This window comes from Cuculus canorus, chromosome 14 (assembly GCF_017976375.1).
Source record: "Cuculus canorus isolate bCucCan1 chromosome 14, bCucCan1.pri, whole genome shotgun sequence".
NCBI classification, from domain to species: domain Eukaryota; kingdom Metazoa; phylum Chordata; class Aves; order Cuculiformes; family Cuculidae; genus Cuculus; species Cuculus canorus.
This window is the reverse complement of record NC_071414.1, coordinates 51,420-72,848: the sequence shown is the minus strand read 5'-3', so window position 1 is coordinate 72,848 and position 21,429 is coordinate 51,420. Positions and strand designations below refer to the sequence as shown.

The window sequence follows — 21,429 nt, the reverse complement described above, 5'->3', positions numbered from 1 at the left end:
GGTAATCTTGCTGCTGTGGCGCGGAGCGCGGCCCAGGCGGGGCGGGCGCTCGGCACGACCGGTGGGGGGTGGGGGCCGCGGCCGCCCGGACTCCCCAGACCCCGGCTCTGCCCGATCTCCGCCTACACCTGCTCTGCCCAGGCTCCCTCGGCCCCGCTTTTTGCTCTCTGTGTAAACCAGCTGGCGGAGAAAGAAAGCAGGAAGCCGCGCTGGTGGCGGACATACCGGCCGCACTGCAGCCCCCCGGCGGGTACGCGCCTCTGCTCCTGACGGCAGGGAAGCTGGTGTAGGGGGGCTGCCCCAAATCGCACGCTTTGAGGAGCTGAGGAGGTGCCGCGGCCATTTCCGATGTAGAAGCTCGCAGAGTGCTCTTCAGGGAAGCGGATGATTGTTTTCTGGAAGGAGGGAAGCTGGCCAGGAGCCACTGAAAGCTGTGGCACAGCATAAAGAAGGAGTTCCATGGATCCTCAGTAGTGTTGGAGAAAGCAGAGTGGGAAACAGAGTGTTAGACCTGCAGCTGTTCGGCCACATCACTTGCCGGCTCCCAGACGTGGGAGTCTCGATGCACAGTGATTTGGGGGAGGAGGTGGGAGCCGGGCCTGGAAGTGCAGAGGGCCGGCAGTGGCGGGAGAATCAAATCTCTGACATCTTACACTTTGCATCTCTTGCACATTCTGTAACATTTTGCAGAATTTTTATGTTTGGGTGTTTTGGGTACTCAAATTTTTCACATACATGATTTTTTCACTGCTTTCTGAAGAACCAAAGACCAACATCAGCCTGCCATGTGAGAAGAGGCTGCAGGCAAAGGAAGTCAAGGAAAGGAAAAAGATCCTGCAGGAGAATCATCAGGATGTGAAGATTGAAAGAGCAGCACGGCTCCAGACTGGTTGGTGCCCCACTACCCCGTACCTGCCCCGGCCACTGAGGCCCCGGTCACCTCCTGCAGCATTTCTCCCTGCAGTGCTGCTCCCCCTCAACGAAGTCAGAACGGAGTGGGAGAAGACCAGCGGCCCCTTCCACAAACAGCTCATAGCAGAGCACTGCAGGATATACCGTGATTTGTTCAAGGGGGCCCTTGGGTCTCACTGAGGGTGGAGTACAACCAAGAAGATGAGCAGTTCGTGCCGGTCTACTACGGGAATGTGGTGACTCCATCAGAGGTGTGTGAGGGGGGCTGGGAACAACCCCCACCTCAGGGGAGCCTACATGGTTTTGTCAGATGCTTCTGATGGGTGTTGAGCTTTCTGGGGGGTTTCTTTTGGAGAGTGTTTCCTCTGTGATGCAGGAAGTGCATTTAAAAAACGCATTAAGGACCCGAGCTTTGCCACAGGATTGTTGTCTGTGGCAGGCTGCTGTTAATGCCACGGGGGCTTACCTAGTGGAACTGGATTACTTGGTGGTGGCCGTGCTTTGGAAATCGTGACCTGGTTTTAATAGAGCTCTCTGTGTTTCTTGTTTAGGCTTCCAGTCCCCCTGCGGTGTCATATGAGGCAGATAAAGGCTCCCTCTGGACTTTGTTGCTCACAAATCCAGGTGAGTAGCAGGTTCTTTAAAAAGAAATTGTTTAAACAGTTGTTTCACTCTGCCTTTGGTTAGGTCCTGTATCTTCTGGCTGCACAGCATAACCTTATAAGGTGTGTTGCGTGTGCAGGAAAGGTTGTAGCCTCCTCCGATCTCCAGCAGTTGAGAGATGAGGCAGTGACACAACAGGACCTGCACCACCATGTAGGGGAAGTGATTCCCTGGCTCCCATCTTTTGTTGATCCCTAAAGCGTTCCTCCACTCAATAGTCTGCCTAGGAGATGGGTTAGCAGACACTGCCCTGAGAAACCAAAGGCACAGCAGAGGGAAGCAGTTGATCAAGAAGTCCTTTTAATCTTGGAGTCACGTCTGTGGAGTTCTTTGCTCCTCATTTTAATCTTGGTCCTAAAAGACTGAGTTGCTTTTCTGCTAGGAAAGGAATGCTGGGAGGTCTGGAGCTGCCCTCCATTCAAAAGGAGTCTGGACCTTCTCACTTTGGGGCCGATGCAAACCTTTAACTTGTTTGACTTCTACAGAAAGCACGAGGATGCAATGACTCCGGCAGGGCTGGCGTTTTTCCAGTGTCAGTGGGGCAGCTCCATTACCTGAGTCTTCCATCAGCTGCTCAGTAAGAAATGTGCGGGTTGCTGGACAGGCCCATAATGTGCAGGGGCAGTGAAATGAACTGCGGCTGGAGGCTTGTGCCTAGTCCTGGCACTTGTCTAGGATCTGTTGCAGCACAGCACGGGCAATTCGTGTGCCATCCTCCACCAGACTCACAGCAGTCTGAGGAAACAACCTCTAAAAGGCCGTTTGGAATGAGCCTTTTAAAATGTTACAGAGAAGCCTTCAGCCTGGCGTGCTTGACCAGCTGTGGCTTGAGGGCCTTCAGTGGTGAAGGAAAGGGCCTGGTGTTTGGACCCGAGACATGTTGCTAGCGCTCTGTATCACCCCTTGCAGATATGAGGGAGCCTATGTTTGAATTCGTGTGGCTGCCTGTTTACCATCCTCCACAGCTGAAGTTCCCACGCCACCAGCCGCTGAGGTACCTGGACAGATACCGAGACAGCGAGAAGCCCACCTTCGGCATTTACTAGGGGCATGGTCCCGTCCCAAGGGGATGGTGGCCGGGCGGATGGGGCTGCCAGCTTCCCTGCGTTCAGGCAACTCTGGAGCTGGGAGCCACCTGTGCCTCTGTAAGGAGATGGCAAAGTCAGCCCCTCGGCTCCAATTCCACTGTGTTGGCAGTTGCACAGTGGGAGCGACTGGCATTCACTGTGCTGGCAGCTGTGTTGTGGGCAAAGGGCTCCTTGAAGAGGACATTCACAGGTGAAAGCAGGCTGAAATCTTGCTGCTGCTGCTGTGGCAGAACTGATCACTAAGGGAGGCACGGCTGAGTCCCCAGAGATGCCCAGCTTTGCTTCTCTGCAAGGATCACGGTTCTCCTTTCGCCTGTTTGTGCAACAAACGGAGCCAGGCAGCCTGGATTCCCGTTTATAGTGCTGCAATTCAGAACTGTCAGCTTTCATTCATGCAGTCCTCATAAAGAGGTGGCTCTGATTAAACACACTATGAGTGATGCTGGCGGTGCTGCCTTGTCTTTAGTGGGAAGAGGTTAGTATCCCAGCCAGCTGGTGCAGAGCTGGGGAGCTCGGCAGGTTGCAGAGAGGAAGTTGGCTGTTCCTCTGGCTGAGGTCTCTTTCCTCTCGTGGATGTTGTAGGACAGAAAGAGTGCAGCTACGCAGAAGGTAAATACACACAAGGTCCATGTTTGTGGAGCTGGATTCTCCCAACTATCCAAGCATGGGGGCCTCGGTCTCCTTCCCCTCACTCCATGGACAGCGTGTGTCTTGTGTGGAGAGGTGGGGTAAACGCAGAGCTGCCGGGGCTGGGGCAGATGTGCAGTGGTGGTCTGGCACTGCTGCCACTGCCGCTCCTGCACCCTCTATGTGGAGAGACTGCTTTCTGCTCTGCTCTGCAGGGCTCTTCTGCATCCCAGTTCGCATGTTTAACCTCCAAATACGAATGTGTTTTCCTCCTGATGGAGCTGTCTGTTCCCAGCTCTGGTTCCCCCCTTACTCAGGAAATAAGAGCCTCTAACAAACAGCTGGAGTGCTTGCTGGAGCAATGGGGCAGCCGTTGCTCAGGGCTGTTACCAGCTCTACCTGAGCTCCGATGTCTCCTTCTGCCCCAAAGGATTCTGTGGCTGGGTGTCAGCTGAGGTAGGTGAGCTGGTGAGTTGAGCAGTGGGAGCAGAGGCGCCCTGTGGTTCTAGGCAGACAGACGGTTCACGTTATGCTCCTCTGAGCTTTGACTATTTCATCAGAATTCGCAGATTGAATCCAGAGAAATGTTTTGGGTCTGGAGCTATGCTGGGACATGCAAGGAATTGTGACAGATCCCAGGGCACCTTCCAAGTCTAGTGAGGATGGCTGTGAGCACGCCTGTGGCAGGGAAACTGCTCCAGTCCCCAGCAGCCTGCTGATGAGTGCTCCAGCGCAACGCAGACCCCCTCCCTGCTTGCCCTCGCCTCTGTGGGTGACGGCAAGGCAGTGTGTGCGGGGAGGCTGCCGAACCCCACAAAGTGAGGCTGTCCAGTCATGGTTCAGCTGCTTGGGAGCATGCACGCAGGTGATGGGACATCTGCAAGGGGAAGGATATAAGGCTTGGTACTGCAAGGCTCGAGCTGTTCTCATGGAAGTGAACTGTATAAAGATAAGGTGAAGGGATGTGGTGCACGAGCAGCACCATCACATCCGGGCACAAGATTCCACCTTTGCTGGGGCGGGTGGCCCAGAAGACATTTTTTCTGTGCTTTGGAGCGTGAGGGTGTTGCAAGGAACTTGGTGGGAAAAGGAGCGGTGGGCATGTACAGCTAACGTGTGAACAGCAGGAACTGCAGTTTAAAATGGAAAGATGCAAGGGCAAAATGAGGCCCTGGCCAACTGCTGGTATGTGGCACAGCCCTTGCACTGCAGAGGGAGGTGGCAACAATGCCCCTCTCCACCATTTCCTGGGCTGTTGAATCCCCCGTGCGCTGTGCTGAGGCTTCTGCCAGGGGCGCTGCCGGGCTTTGATAGGGGACCCAGCCCTGGCGGGGGTGCCAGGAAGTTCCCTCAATGGGCCTAAAGGGAGTGAAATTGGAGTATACCTTGTGCCTGTGTAAATGCATGCATGGAAACACTCATTGCTCTGAACTTTGCCTACCTCAGGCGCGTATCCCTGTGCTGCCAAGAGGGCACCCACTGGCCTTCCCTTTGAGCGCATGCGGGCTCCAAGCCCTGACCCACCTCTCGTCTTAGTTGTCACCATCTCGTCCTCTTCTGCACAGCTGAGTTTCTATTTCCCCAGCTTCTTTCTGTGGCTTCTTTCCTTCATCACCCTGACCCCTGGCACGGGCAAGATGGTTTTGCCTGCCTTACAGAAGCTGGAGGAGAAGCTGATGTGTGCCATCTGCCTGGAGCTGTTCAGGGTGCCCATGACCTTGCCATGCGGGCACAACTTCTGCAAGCATTGCATCAGCGGCCACTGGCACAAGGAGGAGCTGGTGCCTACCGGGGCTGAGAGGGGCTACAGCTGCCCTCAGTGCTGCAGGGGCTTCACGCAGTGCCTGGAGCTGGACAAGAATGTCACCCTGTGCAGCATCATGGAACTGGTACGGATGGGGAGGTGCAGGTCTTGAGCACCAAGAGGTGCGAGGTGGCCCACAGCAAGCTGTGCTCACAGCACAGATGCCCGCTGGAGCTCTGCTGCAAGGATGAGTGGCGGTGCGTCTGCTGCATCTGCACTGTCCAGCAGTGCCAGAGGCACCAACTGGTGCTGTTTGAGGAGGAGCGCTCTAAAAAACAGGTGGGAGCGATGGGTGGTGGTGGATGAGCAAGAGGAGCCGTGGCAGTTCAGGAACCGCACGGCATCCACCTCCCCTGTCCCATGCTCTGCTAGGGGTACATGGTATTCTTCCCTGTGCTGAGCTGTGCCCAGCCTCAGCTGAACAGGGGCCTGGCATGGGCCACCATCCCCTAGCTGCTCCCTGAGAAACCAGGTGCTGTCAGAAGCAGCAGAGAGTTGGGTAAATCCAGCAGCACTGGATGAACGGGGTCGTAGGTGTTTGTGAGCCCTGGTCTGGAGGAAACAGCTAAAAAGCGGTGACAGACAGCACAGGTTTTCACTTCTTGGTGACCCTGTACGCAGCCTCAGAGGGGTGAAGCTAGAGTAAAATAGAGTATTCCTAAAGGGAAACAAGATGTCTGGAATTATTAAGCTACCATGTGGCATCAGATTGTCATCTTTGATGTTGTGTTTTTGAGATGCTGAGCAATGAACTGTGCACCAAAGGGTAAGGATGGAGAGGCACGTAGAGTGCCATGGCAAGGTGGGTTGGCTGACTTGTTGATGGGAAGGTATGACTGGTGCCTATATGACTAGATAACAGGTTTTGGTTTTATTTTACTTCGAAGGTGCAGTGCAATGAGCAAACAGTATATTGGCACAGGAGTGGACTTGGGCGAGGGGAGCAATGGTGAGTTATGTGAAATAGCAGTTACTGCCTGTGTGTCTTATAGTCCATGAAGTTACAAGCATCCCTTGTTGTGTGTGTGTTACAGGTGGTACAGGCCTCGATGTGACAGCACAAAATGACAGAGGCTGTGTGGGCAAGGTAGTGGCCCCGTAGATAGCAATCACTGTGGACAGCCTTTGCTTTTGTGTAGTAACTGAGCATATGTCTTTTCTTGGTTTGGCAGGATTTGTATGCAGCCTCAGAGGGGTGAAGCTACATGCTGACAAGTTGTCTGTGACGGTGAGGAGGCTGGTGGCCAAATCAATGTCTAATAGCCAAGTATTGCACAGCAACTCAGTTGAGCACTTATCTTTGGATTTGCAGAGGCTGTGTGGGCCGCCTTTGCAATGGGAAGAGCAGTTGATGTGAGCCGAGTAGTAGGGAGAAGAACTGATTTCTCAGAAGCACAACAGTAATTTTTGTGTCTGGCTATCCTAAGTGACCCAGGTGATGATGGCTGCAGCATCGGATGTTTGAATTGACAAGGAGAAAGTCAGTCAGCAGAACACCTTGGCAGTTTTGCAGCGGGTGTAGTGCAAGATGTTGGCAGTGAGCAGTGTGATGCTGACTCTTGGCACTGTGTGGGTTTTCTGTTTGGTTTTCATGCAGATGATGAAGAGGAACTGGCCAACGGTAGGATCGTTCCGGTTAGGCCGTGTGGTTTGAGCTTGTCCTGCCAATGGTGCCTTCAGGGGCTTGCCACTCTGAAAGCTAAGGAAGGAGGGCTGGGGTGTTGGAATAGGAAGAGAGGAGAGGGTTGGGGAACAGTAGGGAGGAGTTTCTGCATAGGGCAGAAGGCTGTGCGGGAAGAGTCCCCTTTGGGCAGGTAAAGGCTGAGGGGAGGTACTTCTCAACCCAACGCTAGCACGTGCCAGGCAGGGCAGTTCAGCCTGTTTGTGTTGTTGTATAGTTTGTGAAGTCAGTCTGCTGTGTTGTAAATTTTCTGCAGGTCTTGATGTTCCATTTGCGCCCAAGGCATGCTGGACATGCCTTGGGCACCATCTCTAGGGACCGAAGGCTTGTACTCACCAATGCAGTGTCGATCGGGCACTGCTCTTCCTTGCTATTGAATCCTAAAGCGTGGAGCAGTCTTGTGTTTTGGAAGTTTTTGATCAGTCGCCTTTTGCTGCGGCCTTGCAGCCTGTGTTGGCATCCGCAATCAATAGTCATCGCTTTATTGTACCCCTGTTCTGGGACTTGTTCCATGCATTGTCTGCATCTTTAGGTCTTTAAACAAGGCTTCTTGCACGTTAATCCTCCTGGTTGTGGCCATATCTCTTTGTAACAAGCCACGTTCTTTCACTTTTCCAGGGCTGCCCTAGATACTTCCTCATAGCCCTGTACATTGTCTTGCCCAATGGCATGTCTAGTCTGGCAGTCATTCTTACTGCAAGCTTCCTTTTGTCCCTGGTTCATGACATCGGTCTTGCGTGTGGTGTTGGTCTGTGTGTATTTTGTGTCTGGTTGGAGCTGCTCTGCCTGATGCATAGAGGTGATAAGAGTCAGCACAGGAATAATGGCAAGATTCTGTGCTTAATATGCTGACATGCCTAAACCTTGCAGTCTAGGGGCATACCGTACTTTGCAGAACAAGTAGCCCTAGATGCAATGGGTGAGGAGAGTAGTTTCTGCTTGGCTCTGCAGCCACGGAGGGGATGACCAAAACTGTGCGAGAAGCCAGTGGAGCGGTAGCGAAGCAATTTTAAATTCCAAGGGAGTGTGACTTAACATTTGGGTTTGGTTGTGGATTTGTTGTGCTTGGTTGTAGTGTGCTGTAGTGTAGCTGGTGTTGCTAAATGGAAGTGACAGTTCCGGAACTGTTAAGGTGTCACTGAGCATTGGGGTGACTTTTTTGATATTGTGTTTTTCAGATGCAGAAGGATGATGTGTGCACCAAAGGCCGCTGATGGAGTTGCGGGTAGAGTGCCACAGGGAGGTGAGTCAGCTGTGGTGTCAGTGGGAAGATGTGACCAGTGGCTATATGACTAGCTCATGCATGTTGTTTTTAGTTTATGATGTTAAAAGCATGCCTTGCTGTTTGCATATTACAGGTGAAGAGCAAGCCTCAACATGGCAGCCCAGATAATGTAGGCTGGGTGGGCAAGCGGTCAAGGTAATGAAGCGAGAGATGGGAGTGGCTGGGGGCAGCCTGTGCTCTAGGATATTATCTAAGCATGTCTCTTCTTTCTCAGGTGCCACATACAGCCTCAGAGGAGTGAAGCTTCATGCCCACAAATGGTCGGTGAGGTGTAGAGGTTGTCCAAATTGGTGTCTAAGAGCAAAGTAGAACACAGCAACTACATCGAACATTTATCTTTGTTTTTACAGTGTCTGTGCGGGCCACCTTTGTAATGGGAAGAGCAGTTGACGTGAGCTGGGCAGTAGGGAGAAGGAGCATGGGACTGATTTCTCAGAAGCACAACAGTAATTTTTGTGTCTGGCTATCTTAGGTGACCCAGGTGATGATGGCTGCAGCATCGGATGTTTGAATTGGCAGGGAGCTGGTGAACAGAACACCTTGGCAATTTAGCAGTGAGTGTAGTGCTAGATGTTGGCAGTGAGCAGTGTGATGCTAACTCTTGGCACTCTGCAGATTTTCTGTTGGGTTTTCATGCAGATGATGAAGAGGAGCTGGACAATGGTAGGGTTGTTTAAATCCAGTTTAAGTTCCAAGGGAGTGGGATTAATGTTTGGGTTTGGTTGTGGATTTGTTGTGCTTGGTTGTAGTGTGCAGTAGAGATGGTATCACTAAAAGGAAGTGACAGTTCCGGAACTGTTAAGATCTCACTGAGTGTCAGGATGACTTTTTTGATATTGTGTTTTTCAGATGCAGAGGGACAACGCGTGCACCAAAGGCTGCTGATGGAGTTGCGGGTAGAGTGCCATAGGGAGGTGGGTCAGCTGTGGTGTCAGTAGGAAGATGTGACCAGTGGCTATATGACTAACGCATTTTGGTTTTGTGCTTTCACTTCGAGGGTACTGAGCAATCAGCAAAGCAGCATAGTGGCAGTGGAGCTCACTTGGATGAGGAGAGCAATGGTGAGTTACGTGAAGCAGCAGTTATTGTTCAGCTGTCTGAAAGTCCATGAAGGGACAAACATCCTTTGCTGTTTGTGTACTACAGGTGGAGCACAAGCCTCAACAGGGGCTGATGCCGGCTGTGTGGGTGAGCAGTCAAGGTAACGTAGCAGGAGATGGGAATTGCTGGGAGCTTCCTGTGTATTTCTGTTGTGTCTAAGCATGCCTCTTTTTGCAGGTTCAGCATGCAGCCTCAGAGGAACAAAGCTTCATGCTGACAAATGATCTGAGAAGCTGAGGTGCTTGTCTGAATTGGTGTCTATGAGTGAAGTATTATATAGCAACTCGTCTGAGCTTTTATGATTTGTTTTTTGAGGGTGCCATCTGGGCAGCCACTGGGACAGAGCGAGTGTCTGAGGTGAGTCTGGATCATAGTGAGAAGGAGCATGGGACTGTTGATTTCTCACAAGCACAAAAGTAATTTTGTATCTTGGAACTGTAGGTGCCCAGGCAATGACAGCTGCAGGGCCTGATGTTTGAGTGAGCACAGAGCAGGTGAGCAGAATGCCTTGGTGATTTTGCAGTGGAGATGTGTAGGAACATTTTATATTAACGAAGGCCACGATGCCCTTGAAGGACACGAACGGTGTAGTAAGAGGAAACAATGGATAGCAACAGTAAGCTGTGGCTGTATGCCCAGAAGCTGAGAGGGAGGTGTAAGCTAGAAAAGTAGATATCATGATAACTTAGGGGGAAAGCATGTAAAATATGCAAAGCTAATTAACCAACTAAGCATTTGATCTAGGCCCATGGACAGTAACAACTAACCAATACTAGTATAAACTTATACGCGTGAACAGTTGTTTGTAACCAATCAAATGATGCTAAGTGTTAGATGCAACATAACGTTGTGTACATAAGGAGCTCACTAAGAGCAATAAAGGTCTTTAATCCAAGATATCAGAGTCCGTGTCATTAATCTCCTCAAATGGTGACCCCGACAGTCACGCGACGCAGCAAGAGAGCCACTGATCTGGGGATCTGAGAGACCCCGGAAAGGATGGCGAACGGGGGAGATGTCTCAGCTGAATGATCGTCTTGCCGGCTGGACCGAGCGGACAAAGAAGAAGAAAGTCCCAGGGCCCTCAATCACCTGTTCCACGAGGTTCAGGTGAGCAGCTAAGAAACTAAGTATTGTAAGATGGGGACAAATATGTCGACAGAAGAAAAGGCAACAGTAAAGATATTTAAGCATATTTTGGAAAGGAAATTGACAGAAGAAAAGGCAATAGTAAAGATGTTTAAGCCTATATTGAAAAGGAAAGGAGCTCATTATGAAGAATATAAACTGGAATTGTTATTAGCATGGTTAAGGAGTAAGAATGTGCCTGCGGAATCACCGTGTGTTTTTGACATTGGGACTTGGAAGAAGGAGGCTGGTGAATTACTGTTTGGACATGCCACAAAGGGAGATTTAAATCCTTCCTGTGTCTTAACGACATGGCAATTGCTATATGAAACACTGAAAGATTTTAAAGCACAACAAGGTCTAGCAGAGGCTGGTGCCTTAAATAATCCTGACCCTCCTGGTCTGGTAGTGAAGGACCTAAAGGTGACTTCTAAAAGGAATTCAAGGAAAAAAAAAAGTGATCATCATTGTGGAGTGATTCTGAGGATGGGGAAGCTGTTGAGAAACAATCATATCCAACTAAAGATAGGACTTACAGGACGCCCACCAAACTTGCTAGCGAATCTGAGCTAAAAGGTAAAGGCGAATGATTAACTGTAGTACAATCCTCTGCCCCACCTCTTTCTGATGTAAGATATCCACTGATTACCACTAATCCGCTCCTCTGTCCTCCACTACCAAGTGAAACTTCTAAGGATGAAAGTAATTCAGATGGGCACAAGTCCTCCTCCTCGAGGAGGGAAGAACAGCTGCAGGGAGAGGTTGAACTATTGCAGATTTTTCCCATGATTTATCACGAGATGCAGATCTTTGCTGGGAATCAGATATGAAGCGATAAAAGAAATCAGAAAAGATGTAAAAAGAGAAAGTACTGACTTTTGCTGCCAAGCTGCCCACTGCCCTAGTGCTTGAAGCAGCTGCCGGCTCCATCGCATGCATGAATAATTCACAGCCACCACAGTATAGTCCTTTGCCACAAAAATGCTCTAATAACCAAAGACTTTTACCTGCTAAACAGTGGATACAAACCTTATTTTATAATATATGTGCATATTTTAAGTGTTGTATGTGTTCGCTACCGTGTATAGTTTAAATATTCATACCATCTTGCTATTCTTATTGACTGGTCGTAAACAATATTGTTTAGGTATATTAAGCCAGCTCTCAAAAGAGTGGTTCCCTCTGTGTGTATGTGTGTTTAAAGCACTTTAAATGTTTTTAAGATTTGCAAATTGGTTATAGGGGTTTGAGCCTCTGTTTGTTTTGATTAATCTTAAAAATGCAACTCTGAGACCTGTCAATCTCAATTGTCCACTAAGCTGGCAAACAGGTAGATATACCTGGGACCTTTGAAGTGAAAGGCTGCAGAGTACAAAATTTTAAAATACCTAGAAAAAAAAGAAAGGAGAGAGAGAAAAAAAAAAAAAAAGAAAGAAAAACAGAAAAGAAAATGGAAAAAGAAAAAATAAATAGAAAAAGGAACATAGAAAACAGAAAAATAGAAAAAGGAACGTAGAAAATAGAAAAAAGAACATAGAAAATAGAAAAAGAAAATGGAAAAAAAACCCCAGCACTATGACTGTGTGTGAGTTCCCCCCCCGCACTTTCTCCTGATTTTTTTTTGAATGTGAAGGTTTTTTTCTTTCATCTTGGGAGTCCTTATCTCTCTCTAGGGGAGTAACAATTTATGAAGAACACTCTGCATTCCAGTGTCTCTTCTTAGATCAGCAACTGCTAAGTCCTAGTGCAGACGACCATAAAGGGGATTTTAGCCAGACACTCGTGAAAGCATGATTTAAGAGTCCAAACGGAATATCCTCTGAGATTAAAAAACTGCAAAGAAATAGAAACGTTAATGCATTTGCAGCCTTGAAAATTCGCATACAGGTAAAAACAGACAAAAGAAGACAAGAATTCAACAACGCCTGGACTGTTACCATAAATGTGAAAAAGTTGTCACTTTACAAATTAACGCCATTTCAAACACAATATTGGGGGTAAACCGTTAACATTAAAGAACCAAGGAAACCAGCAACCCAGCGCTCGGTGGAGACGCAGAACAACAGTAAATGCTCCCGCTTGGATCTTCTCCACAACCTCCTCAATCAAAATAAGGGATTAATGCGTTCACAAGGTATAGCTCCAAGCTTTTGGTCCTATCAGTAATTGTTTAAGTGCTTTGGTCAGTGGGTCATTTGAGTGTCACTTTGCAAAGTCTTTTTGTGTAACCTGGTGTTATTAATTCTGATTTTATTGGACAAATACAAGCTATGGTTTATATTCCTTTCCCACCTGTGTATATCACTCAAAGCAGTTATGTTGCTCAATTAATACCATTTCAAAGATTGTATTAGAGAAAATAGGCCTTCAAGTCGCACCGGAAAAAATTCAAAGCTGGAAATATCTTGAGTGGAAAACTTTGAATGCCACAATTGAACCTCAGCAAGTGGAATTGTAAACAGTATTTAAAACAATTTATAAAAGCTCCTAGGAACAATCAATCGAGTTACACTTTATTTGGGTATTACTAACGCAGACCTAAGTCCATTATTTGATCTTCTTCAGGGAGACATGGCTTTAACAGCTTCTCGTACTCTTATGAGTGATGCCCAACAAACTTTGGGCAAAGTTGAAAAAGCCATTACTCAGAGAAAAGCCCACAGACAACTTGATGGGCATTGAATATGTTTATTTGTTTTTGTTACTCTGTGTCAGGCATTCGGTCTAATAGCACAGTTAGTACCTTTTAAAAGTAAAGCTCACCAAACTGAAAACAAAGAAAGGGTAAGTGGAGGCTTCAGATCTACTGGACAAGATAAACACATAACATGGGCATTAGAAATTCAAAAATCAAACCCACAATTAAAGGTGACATTGATTTTAGAAAATCAAACAATTCAAATAACTATGTTGGTGGATACCGTTGCAGATGTCACTGTCATGCCAGAAAAAGACTGGTCTGAAGGATGGCCGTTGGTCAGTCCTCAAGGAATTATAGAGACTGGAACATTTCAGTTATTTACTTAAAGGATTGTTTCTTTTTACCACACCTATTGACCTCAGCAATAGTGAAAAATCTGCCTTTTCAGTTCCAACAAACAGGCAGGGACCGGTGTAGAGATATCAGTGGCTGATGTTACAACAAGGGATGAAAAATGCACCAACAATGCGTTCACTTTATGTTGACCAAGGCCTACAAGGTTTTCAGAAAAAGTATCCACAGCTATTAGTGTATCATTATATGGATAATATAGTAGTGGCAGGGAAAGATAATTTGGAAAGGTATAAACAGGAACTATGTGACACTTTGCAAAAACATCAATTGCAAATCGCACTACAAAAGGTGCAGAGTGTTGCACCATGGATGTATTTAGGGTGAAAAATTTTGGATAAAACCATCAAACCACAAAGAGTATGATTTAGAATTAACATCTAAATGCTTAACGATGTGCAGATCTTGCTGGGTAATATCAATTGGATCAGGAACTTGATAGAGGTAGATAATCAAATATTGTTACCTTCATCATTCAGGCCATCCGTTGATAACCTTTTTGCAACAAGAATGTCTAGAGTACTGCCACACTGGTAAATGGGCTGAGAGTTTTTACAGATGAGAGTGCAAAACCTTATTGGCATTCCACATTCCCAAACTGGACAGGCAATTGTAGAATGAACACATTGCACCATCAAAACTCTTTTGTAAAAACAAAAACAGCGGGAACAGGGAGAAACACCAGCAAATAGGTTAGATAACATACAATATGTTATGAATTTTTTATGATTGCTGGGAGATAATCTCTCTAATACTGAAACATGCGCAATACATTTCAACAGGAATGACTGAACATAAAAATCAAGTGAAAGTCATGGTAAGAACTTGAAAAGGAAATTGGGAAGGTCCATTTCCATTGGTAACCTGGGGACGAGGATATGCTTGTGTCATTATAGACAGCGGTCCAAGATAGGTTCCAGCAAAATGGGTCAGTAATGATGGATGCTTGTGTAATGTATAATTATACCTGTAACATCACTCGAAAAAGTCAGAATGTAAATGCTACTTTACCTGTGTATAGAAATGCTACAGCCTGGTACAGTTATACCTCTCCTAATGTATCACGTTCTTTTTCTTTTCCAGTTGTTTCGCCTGTAGAAATTTTTCTGATTTGTGGAGATAGAGTGTGAGGAGGAATTCTGTCAAAATTTAATGGTGGGCCATGTAGCCTTGGATGGCTTACGCTACTAACTCCCAATCTCACTATGGTTTATAACAAGAAATGAAGTAAATGAAATAAACAACCTATCCATCAATTTGGGGCTGACTGTGAGAGTACAGTCACCTTTCTGGAAACCTGGAGAAATTTTAACTGCCTCAGCACTGGCTTCTGGGGTAGCAACTGCAGCAGCTTTGACAAAGCTGACAAATTTGGGATGTTGGTTGACTAAGCAGACTAATGCTACTTCAATTGCTTTAGGTGGCTTGTTAACTGATGTTGATAGTGTTAGGCATGTCACATTACAAAATAGAGCTGCAATAGATAGTATTAGCATGAGGACATGGGTGTGAAGATTTGAAGGAATATGTTGTATGAATTTACCGGATCATTCTGAATCAATACACCATCAATTGAAACAGTTGAAGGATTTGACGAAACAATTACAACATAACAATGATCCAGATTGGTTAAAGCAGTTGTTGTGTGGATGGGGCATCAGAGATTGGCTCCAAGAATTAGTTATGAAAATTGGAATAATTTTACTCATCATTGTGATTTTAAGGGTAATTCCTTGCATACTACAATGTGTCCAAGGAATGATAAAAAAACAATTTCAACAACTACACGCTCTAGTTGTCGAAGAAAAGAAAGGGGGAATTGTACAAACATTTTCTATTAATGAAGGCCACAATGCCCTTGAAGGACCATGATCAGTGCAGTAAGAGGAAACGATGGATAGCAACAGAAAGCTATGGCTGCATGCCCAGAAGGTGAGAGGGAGGTGTAAGCTAGAAAAGTAGAAATCATGATAACTTAGGGGAAAACCATGTAAAATATGCAAAGCTAATTAACCAACTAAGCATTTGATCCTGGCGCATGGACAGTAGCAACTAACCAATAGTAGTATTTATACGCCTGAACAGTTGGGGTTTTCTGGCTGTAAAATTGGTGTTCTGGCCCAGAAAAATCAGTGTTCTGGCCCAAAAGTTGGTGTCTTTGCTCAAAAATGGGTGTTCTTGCCCCCTCAAATCAGTGGTCCGTGGGCACTGAGCAGAGCAGGGATCCAAGCCAGGGGTCTGGGAATGGGGCTGTGTCCCAAAAAGGGGTCTTGTGGCACCAAAGATGGGGTATCTGGACCCCAAAATCTGTGTTCTGTCCTCAACAACGGCACTTCTGGCCCTAAAAGTTAGTGGCACTTGCTCCAAAATGGATGTTCTGGACCCCTCAATATCTATGTTCTGTCCTGATAATTCGTTGTTCTGGCCACAAAAGTCATTGTTCTGATGCCAAATATTGGTGCTTTGGACCAGAAATAAGTGTTCTGATCTCAGAAATCAACGTCCTGCCCCCAAAAATGGGAGTTCTGGCCCCCAAAATCAGTGTTCTGTCCACCAAAATGGGAGTTCTGGCCCCAAAATCAGTGTTCTATGCACAAAATGGGAGTCCTGCCCCAAAAGTCTGTACTCTGGCCACCAAACCGGAGTTGTGCTCACAATAATTTTAGTTCTGACTGCAAGAATGGGAGTTTCTGGCCCAGCAAGAGGGCTGTGAAACACTGAGAAAAGCAGAGATCAAAGCCAGGGGTCTGGGAATGGGCCCCAAAATGGGTCTTCTGGCCCCCAAAATGGGAGTTCTCATGCTAAAAAATCAGTATTCTGGCCCTAAAAATCCGTGTTCTGGCCTTAAAAAATGGGAGCTCTGCCCCCAGAATCTGTCTTCTAGCCTCAAATATGGCAGTTCTGGCCCAAAATAGTGGTGTTCTAGTCTCAAAACTGTGTTCTGGCCACAAATATTAGTGTTCTGGCCAAAAAAAAATATGGGAGCCTGATCCCAAAAATTTAGTTCTGTCCCTGAGAATGGGAGTTCTGGCGCAGCCAGAGGGCTCTTGACACTGAGAAAAACTAGAGATTAAAGCCAGGGGTCTGGGAATGGGGGCTCTGGCCCCCAAAATGGGTCTTCTGGCCCCCCAAAATGGGAGTTCCCATGCTAAAAATCAGTGTTCTAAGCCCTAAAAAATCTGCGTTCTGGGCCCCAAGAATAGGTGATCTGACCTAAAAATGGGTGTTGTGGCCCCAAAAATCTGAGTTCTGGCCCCACTCAGGGGGCTGTAGGAACTGAGGAAAGGAGAGGTCAAAAGGAGAGGGCGTCTGCCCCTCTCCCCTCCCAAGAAGCGTTGTGGTGCCTCAAATCAGTGTTCTGGGGTCAAAAAACACTGTTCTGGCCACAAAAATCAGTGTTCTCGCCCCAAAATTTGGTGCTCTTGTCCCAAAATAGGTTTTCTGGCTGTAAAATTGGGGTTCTGGCCCCAAAAGGAAGGGTTCTGGCCCCAGAAAAATCAGTGTTCTGGCCCAGAAGTCAGTGTCCTTGTGCAATAAAGTGGTTGTTCTTGCCCCCCAAAATCAGTGTTTTCTAGCCCTAAACCAGGAGTCTGTGGGCACTGAGCAGAGCAGGGATCCAAGCCAGGAGTCTGGGAATGGGGCTGTGTCCCCAAAAAAGGGGTCTTGTGGCACCAAAGATGGGGTATCTTGGGACCCCAAAATCTGTGTTCTCTGTCCTCAACAACGGCACTTCTGGCCCTAAAAGTTAGTGCACTTGCTCCAAAATGGATGTTCTGGACCCCTCAATATCCATGTTCTGTCCCGATAAATCATTGTTCTGGCCACAAAAGTCAGTGTTCTGACACCAAATATTGGTGCTCTGGACCAGAAATAGGTGTTCTGACCTCAGAAATCTCTTTTCTGAGCCTTGTCCGTAATGTGTCCCAGGCCCAACCGTCCTGCTGGTTTCAGAAGGACTCGCTCCAGGCTGAGCAGGGTCTAACTTAAGCTGGGAGCCCTGTACTGGACACAGCAGCCCTGATGTGTCCTGTGGTGGGTTAACCTTGGCCAGCAGCCCGACCTCACCCAGCTGCTCCCTCCCTGCTCGGACTCAACGAGATAGAGGAAAAAAAAGAACCAGAGAAGCTCATGGCTCAAGAGAAAGCAAAGGAGGTCAGTGATTGATGACTGTCACTCCCACAGAAGCGCTGACTTGCCAAAGGTCAATTTAATTTATTGCCAGTTAAGAAAGATTTGGATTGTGGGAAAAAAGGACAAAATGTTAAAACCCATTCCCCTCACAGTTTCTCCAGGCTCAACTGACTCCACTGCTCTGAATTCCTCTGCCTACCGCAAGCCCAGCAGAAGCGTGGAGGATCAGACACTTGGAACAGGTTGCCCAGGGAGGTTGTGGATGCCCCATCCCTGGAGGTGTTCAAGGCCAGGTTGGATGGGGTCTTGGGCAGCCTGATTTAGTGGGATGTCCCTACCCATGGCAGCGGGGTTGGAACTAGATGATCTTTAAGCTCCTTTCCAACCCTTACTGTATTATGATACTATGATACTTCTATGAAAAAAGGTATTGATTGTGAGAAACAAGGACAAAATGTTAAAGCCCATTTCCCTCACACTTTCTAAAGGCTCAACTGACTCCCTTGCTCTGAATTCCTCTGCCCACCCCAAGCCCAGCAGAAGCATGGAGGATGGTGAAGAAGGAGTTAAAAGTCATTAAAGAACATCCCTGCTGCTCCACTTCTCCGCTGCTCCAAGCGCCTCATCTCAGTTTCTGTAATGGGGGCGTAGATGCCTGGCTTCCTGTTGTGAACTCTCTCTGTGGATGCTGACATTGACTGAGCAGCCTGGTCTGACCTCAGTCCTGGCCCTGATTGGAGCTGGGCAATGGACTAGAGGTCAGCTGAGCTCCTTTTCCCCTGAATGGTCCTTTGGACATAAGATGTAGAGACCCTCAGCTCCAGCTTTCTCTTTTCTCACTGGGCACATGGTCAAGGCACAGGCTCCTGGAAGGGCTGCTGGGGAGGAGACTGCTGGGAGTCTCTAGTCCAGCCTCCAGACCTCTTGAGGAGACACTCTGCACCAAGAACTGTTGGAGAATGCATCTGTCACCTGTTCTCTAAACCGAAAACTAATAAAATATAAACTTGATATAAATAAATAAATTGATATCTCCATCCGGTGCGCTTTGAAATCTTCCTCTTTAACCACATTGGAAAATGACTCCAAGGAGCTGTACAAGGCTTGAAGGCCTGAAGGAAACTTCAGGAAGAGAAAGAGCTCGTTAAGGCTTCCTGTATTTTAATGAGCCCCAAGGTGTATTTGCTGCTGAGTCCTCAACCTCAGCTACTCAGAGGAGATTGAAGAAACTTCTCAAGAAGTCAAAAGCACAACTCGGAGGACCTTGAAATATTAATTGGTCTCAGTGAGGATCGCTCCTGACAAAGCCTCTCCAGGGACTTGTTACAGCAGGGACTTGGAGGCCATGATTGCAGGCAGGCAAAGGCACTTTGCAGGCAGCTGTAATGCTGAAAAAAAAAATGCCTGGCTTTGCTTGATGAAGCAGAAAGGGACTGCTCAGGAGCACCTTCAAGTATTAGGTGGTCTCAGGGAGGCTCTTTGGCTACAAACCAGCCCCCAGCAGCACCAACTATATCTCCCGCGACAGCCAGCTGGCGCATTACAAACCTGCGTCCATGAATCTGGATTTGGAGCCTGACAGAGGCTTTGCCTTGATGAGACGAGTGCCCACTTCCAGCTGTCCCAAATGCAGGCAATGTGTTCTGCAGGGCACTGGGGTTCTGTTTACAATTGGTGGCTCAAGGAGAGGAAAAAGTGCTTAGTGATCGCTGTTTGCCCACTGTCTCCAGGGGCTGTCTCAGGCAGAGCCAGCGTGGAAGCCAAACAGCAGATTCCTAGATGGAGAGGGGATTCAGGTGGCCCAAGACTTATTGCAAAATCCTTCTAGCAGGGGGTGTCCAAATATGTTGGATCCTTGTGCTGTGAAACACTTGTCCAAATACACTTGATAGACGTGAGAGAAGGCATGCCATCCAGAGGACCTTAGAAGGCTGGAGGAGTGGACCCACAGGAACCTCCTGATGTTCAACTAGGTTGGGTGAAGGGTCCTGCAAGGGTGAAGGGCAATCCTGGGGTTGTTAAGGTTTGAGAAGTTTCCAGGGAGACCCTAATGCAGCCTTTCAATATCTGAAGGGGCTTTTTATGATAAAGACTCTGAGACACTGGATCAGGTTTCCCAGAGAAGTTGTGGATGCCCCATCACTGATAGTATTCAAGGTCAGGTTGGATGGGGCCTTGAGAAACTGACCGAGTAGAAGATACTGCTGCATATGATGGGGGGGAAGGAGGGGGGGGGGGGGGGGGGGGGGGGAGGGATGGATGACAGGACTAGATGGGTGTTTGAGGTCCCTTCCAACCCAAAGCATGTTTCTGGCCGTGGCCTCTGTGATGTCATCCCCTGTGATGCTGCCTTGTGTCCTAGGAGACCTCTCTGCTGTCCGGGGCAAGCCCACTCTGGACTCACTCTCCAGTGGGATCTGGAGGAGGCAGGTGGTCTCTCTGCTGGGAGCTGCCTGTGCCTTACTCTGTGTGAGAGAAACAAAGCAGCTGTAGTTCAGCCATCGCAGTGTCTGGTGCCTGTTGCGCCAGAGAGGAAACCCGTGCCTGCTTCTGTGCAGACATTGCTCAGAGTTTAATCTCCATGGCAGGGCCTGCAGTTCCTTAGGATTCTGCCAGCTCCTGTTCTGGTGATTCCTACGAGGTGGAGCCTGTGCTCCTGCTTATTTTCTCCATGGGACATCTTCCAAGCCCAGGGTGTCCTCTTTTGGTTTAACAGTGTCAGCCTTCACCCTGATTGTATTTATTTCCCAAGAGTGGTATTGTTGACTCCAGGCTGTGCAGGGAGCCATCCTGGCCTGGCTGCTGGAGCTCCATTCCAATTTAGACGACTGCTTGCTTGCTCTGGGATCTTTCAGTGTGGTCCTTAATTCCAACCCAGACTTCCACTGCATTTTGCATTTGGCAGCGTAACCTCGCCAGTTGGGAGGTGGAGGAGGCAGGGGCTGGCAGCAAAGTCAGGTCTGTCCCTGCTGAGCACCGGGGCTCAGACACTTGGGAGTTGTCTCGGTCTCTCTTCTGGTGGAGCCTTGAAGCAGCCAGTCCACAGAATGGACATTCCTGGGTGTAGGGACCCCTGAATATGTGGAGCCAGTGTCTGCCAAACTCTCATCTCACATGTTGAGAGCGAATTATCTGGCTTCCCTGGGAACCTCGTGCTGTGAACATGCCTGAACTTAGAAAGATGTCCACTGAGGGTAATTTCTCCTGGTCAGAGAAACGGGGCAGCTTCAAGCTGCGCTGGGAAACTGATGTTAGCGTAGAGACAAACACATAACCATTCCAAGTAGGTTATATGTGGTGCTTTATTTTGAGGCCCCGGGAACCTGGGGTATTGAAACCCATATACTGTTTTTGTTTCACTTGTAACACTCTTGTTTCTTGTTTGCATACTGTATTATTCCCTACATTCTTTGGGAATGGAAAAGTCATTATTCCCCATTTTATTGGTTCCCCTGCTGTTTTCGGCAAGGGTAAACATGCTGTAATTCTACTAGTATTTTGCATTTTGGCAAAATCCCAGATTAGGCCAATTATCAGGTTTTCTTCAGGATCACTCCGAGGTATATTTATTACCTGGGGCAGTTGGGTTGATTCTATTGCTCATTTTACTCTAATTCTAGTAATGTTTATTTCACTGTATCCGGAAGCAGTTTCATTCTGGTATTGGCATCTGTATGTTCCCATATCTGATTCATTTATTCATCTAATAGTCTGAACTAACATTCCTCCTAATCTTAATTCTGTTAGATGCCTGCCATCATTTGGGATTTTCTTCCCATTCCTTGTCCATCCAAATTCCCTAGGTCGTGAATCATCTAATAGGCAATAGATAAGTATATCACTGTCCAGAGGAATCTGATAGTATGAATGTCCTGCCTTTATCCCATGATCCTGAAGGGGGTTACGTAAACAGAATTTATTTGACACTTTGCCTCTAGATTTCCGTTTTCCCTGCAA

The 21,429-nt window shown here is 47.7% G+C and overlaps 1 protein-coding gene across 1 annotated transcript; it reads left to right on the top strand.

Moving 5' to 3' along the window:
- The first annotated feature begins 107 nt into the window (after window positions 1-107).
- LOC104066254 (39S ribosomal protein L38, mitochondrial-like) lies at window positions 108-5,083 on the top strand. Its single transcript, XM_054079220.1, is given in 5 exon segments — window positions 108-889; window positions 965-1,072; window positions 1,075-1,163; window positions 1,464-1,536; window positions 2,485-5,083. Coding segments are annotated over 5 exon segments (561 nt in total). The 5' UTR covers window positions 108-735; the 3' UTR covers window positions 2,622-5,083.
- The last annotated feature ends 16,346 nt before the right edge of the window (window positions 5,084-21,429 follow it).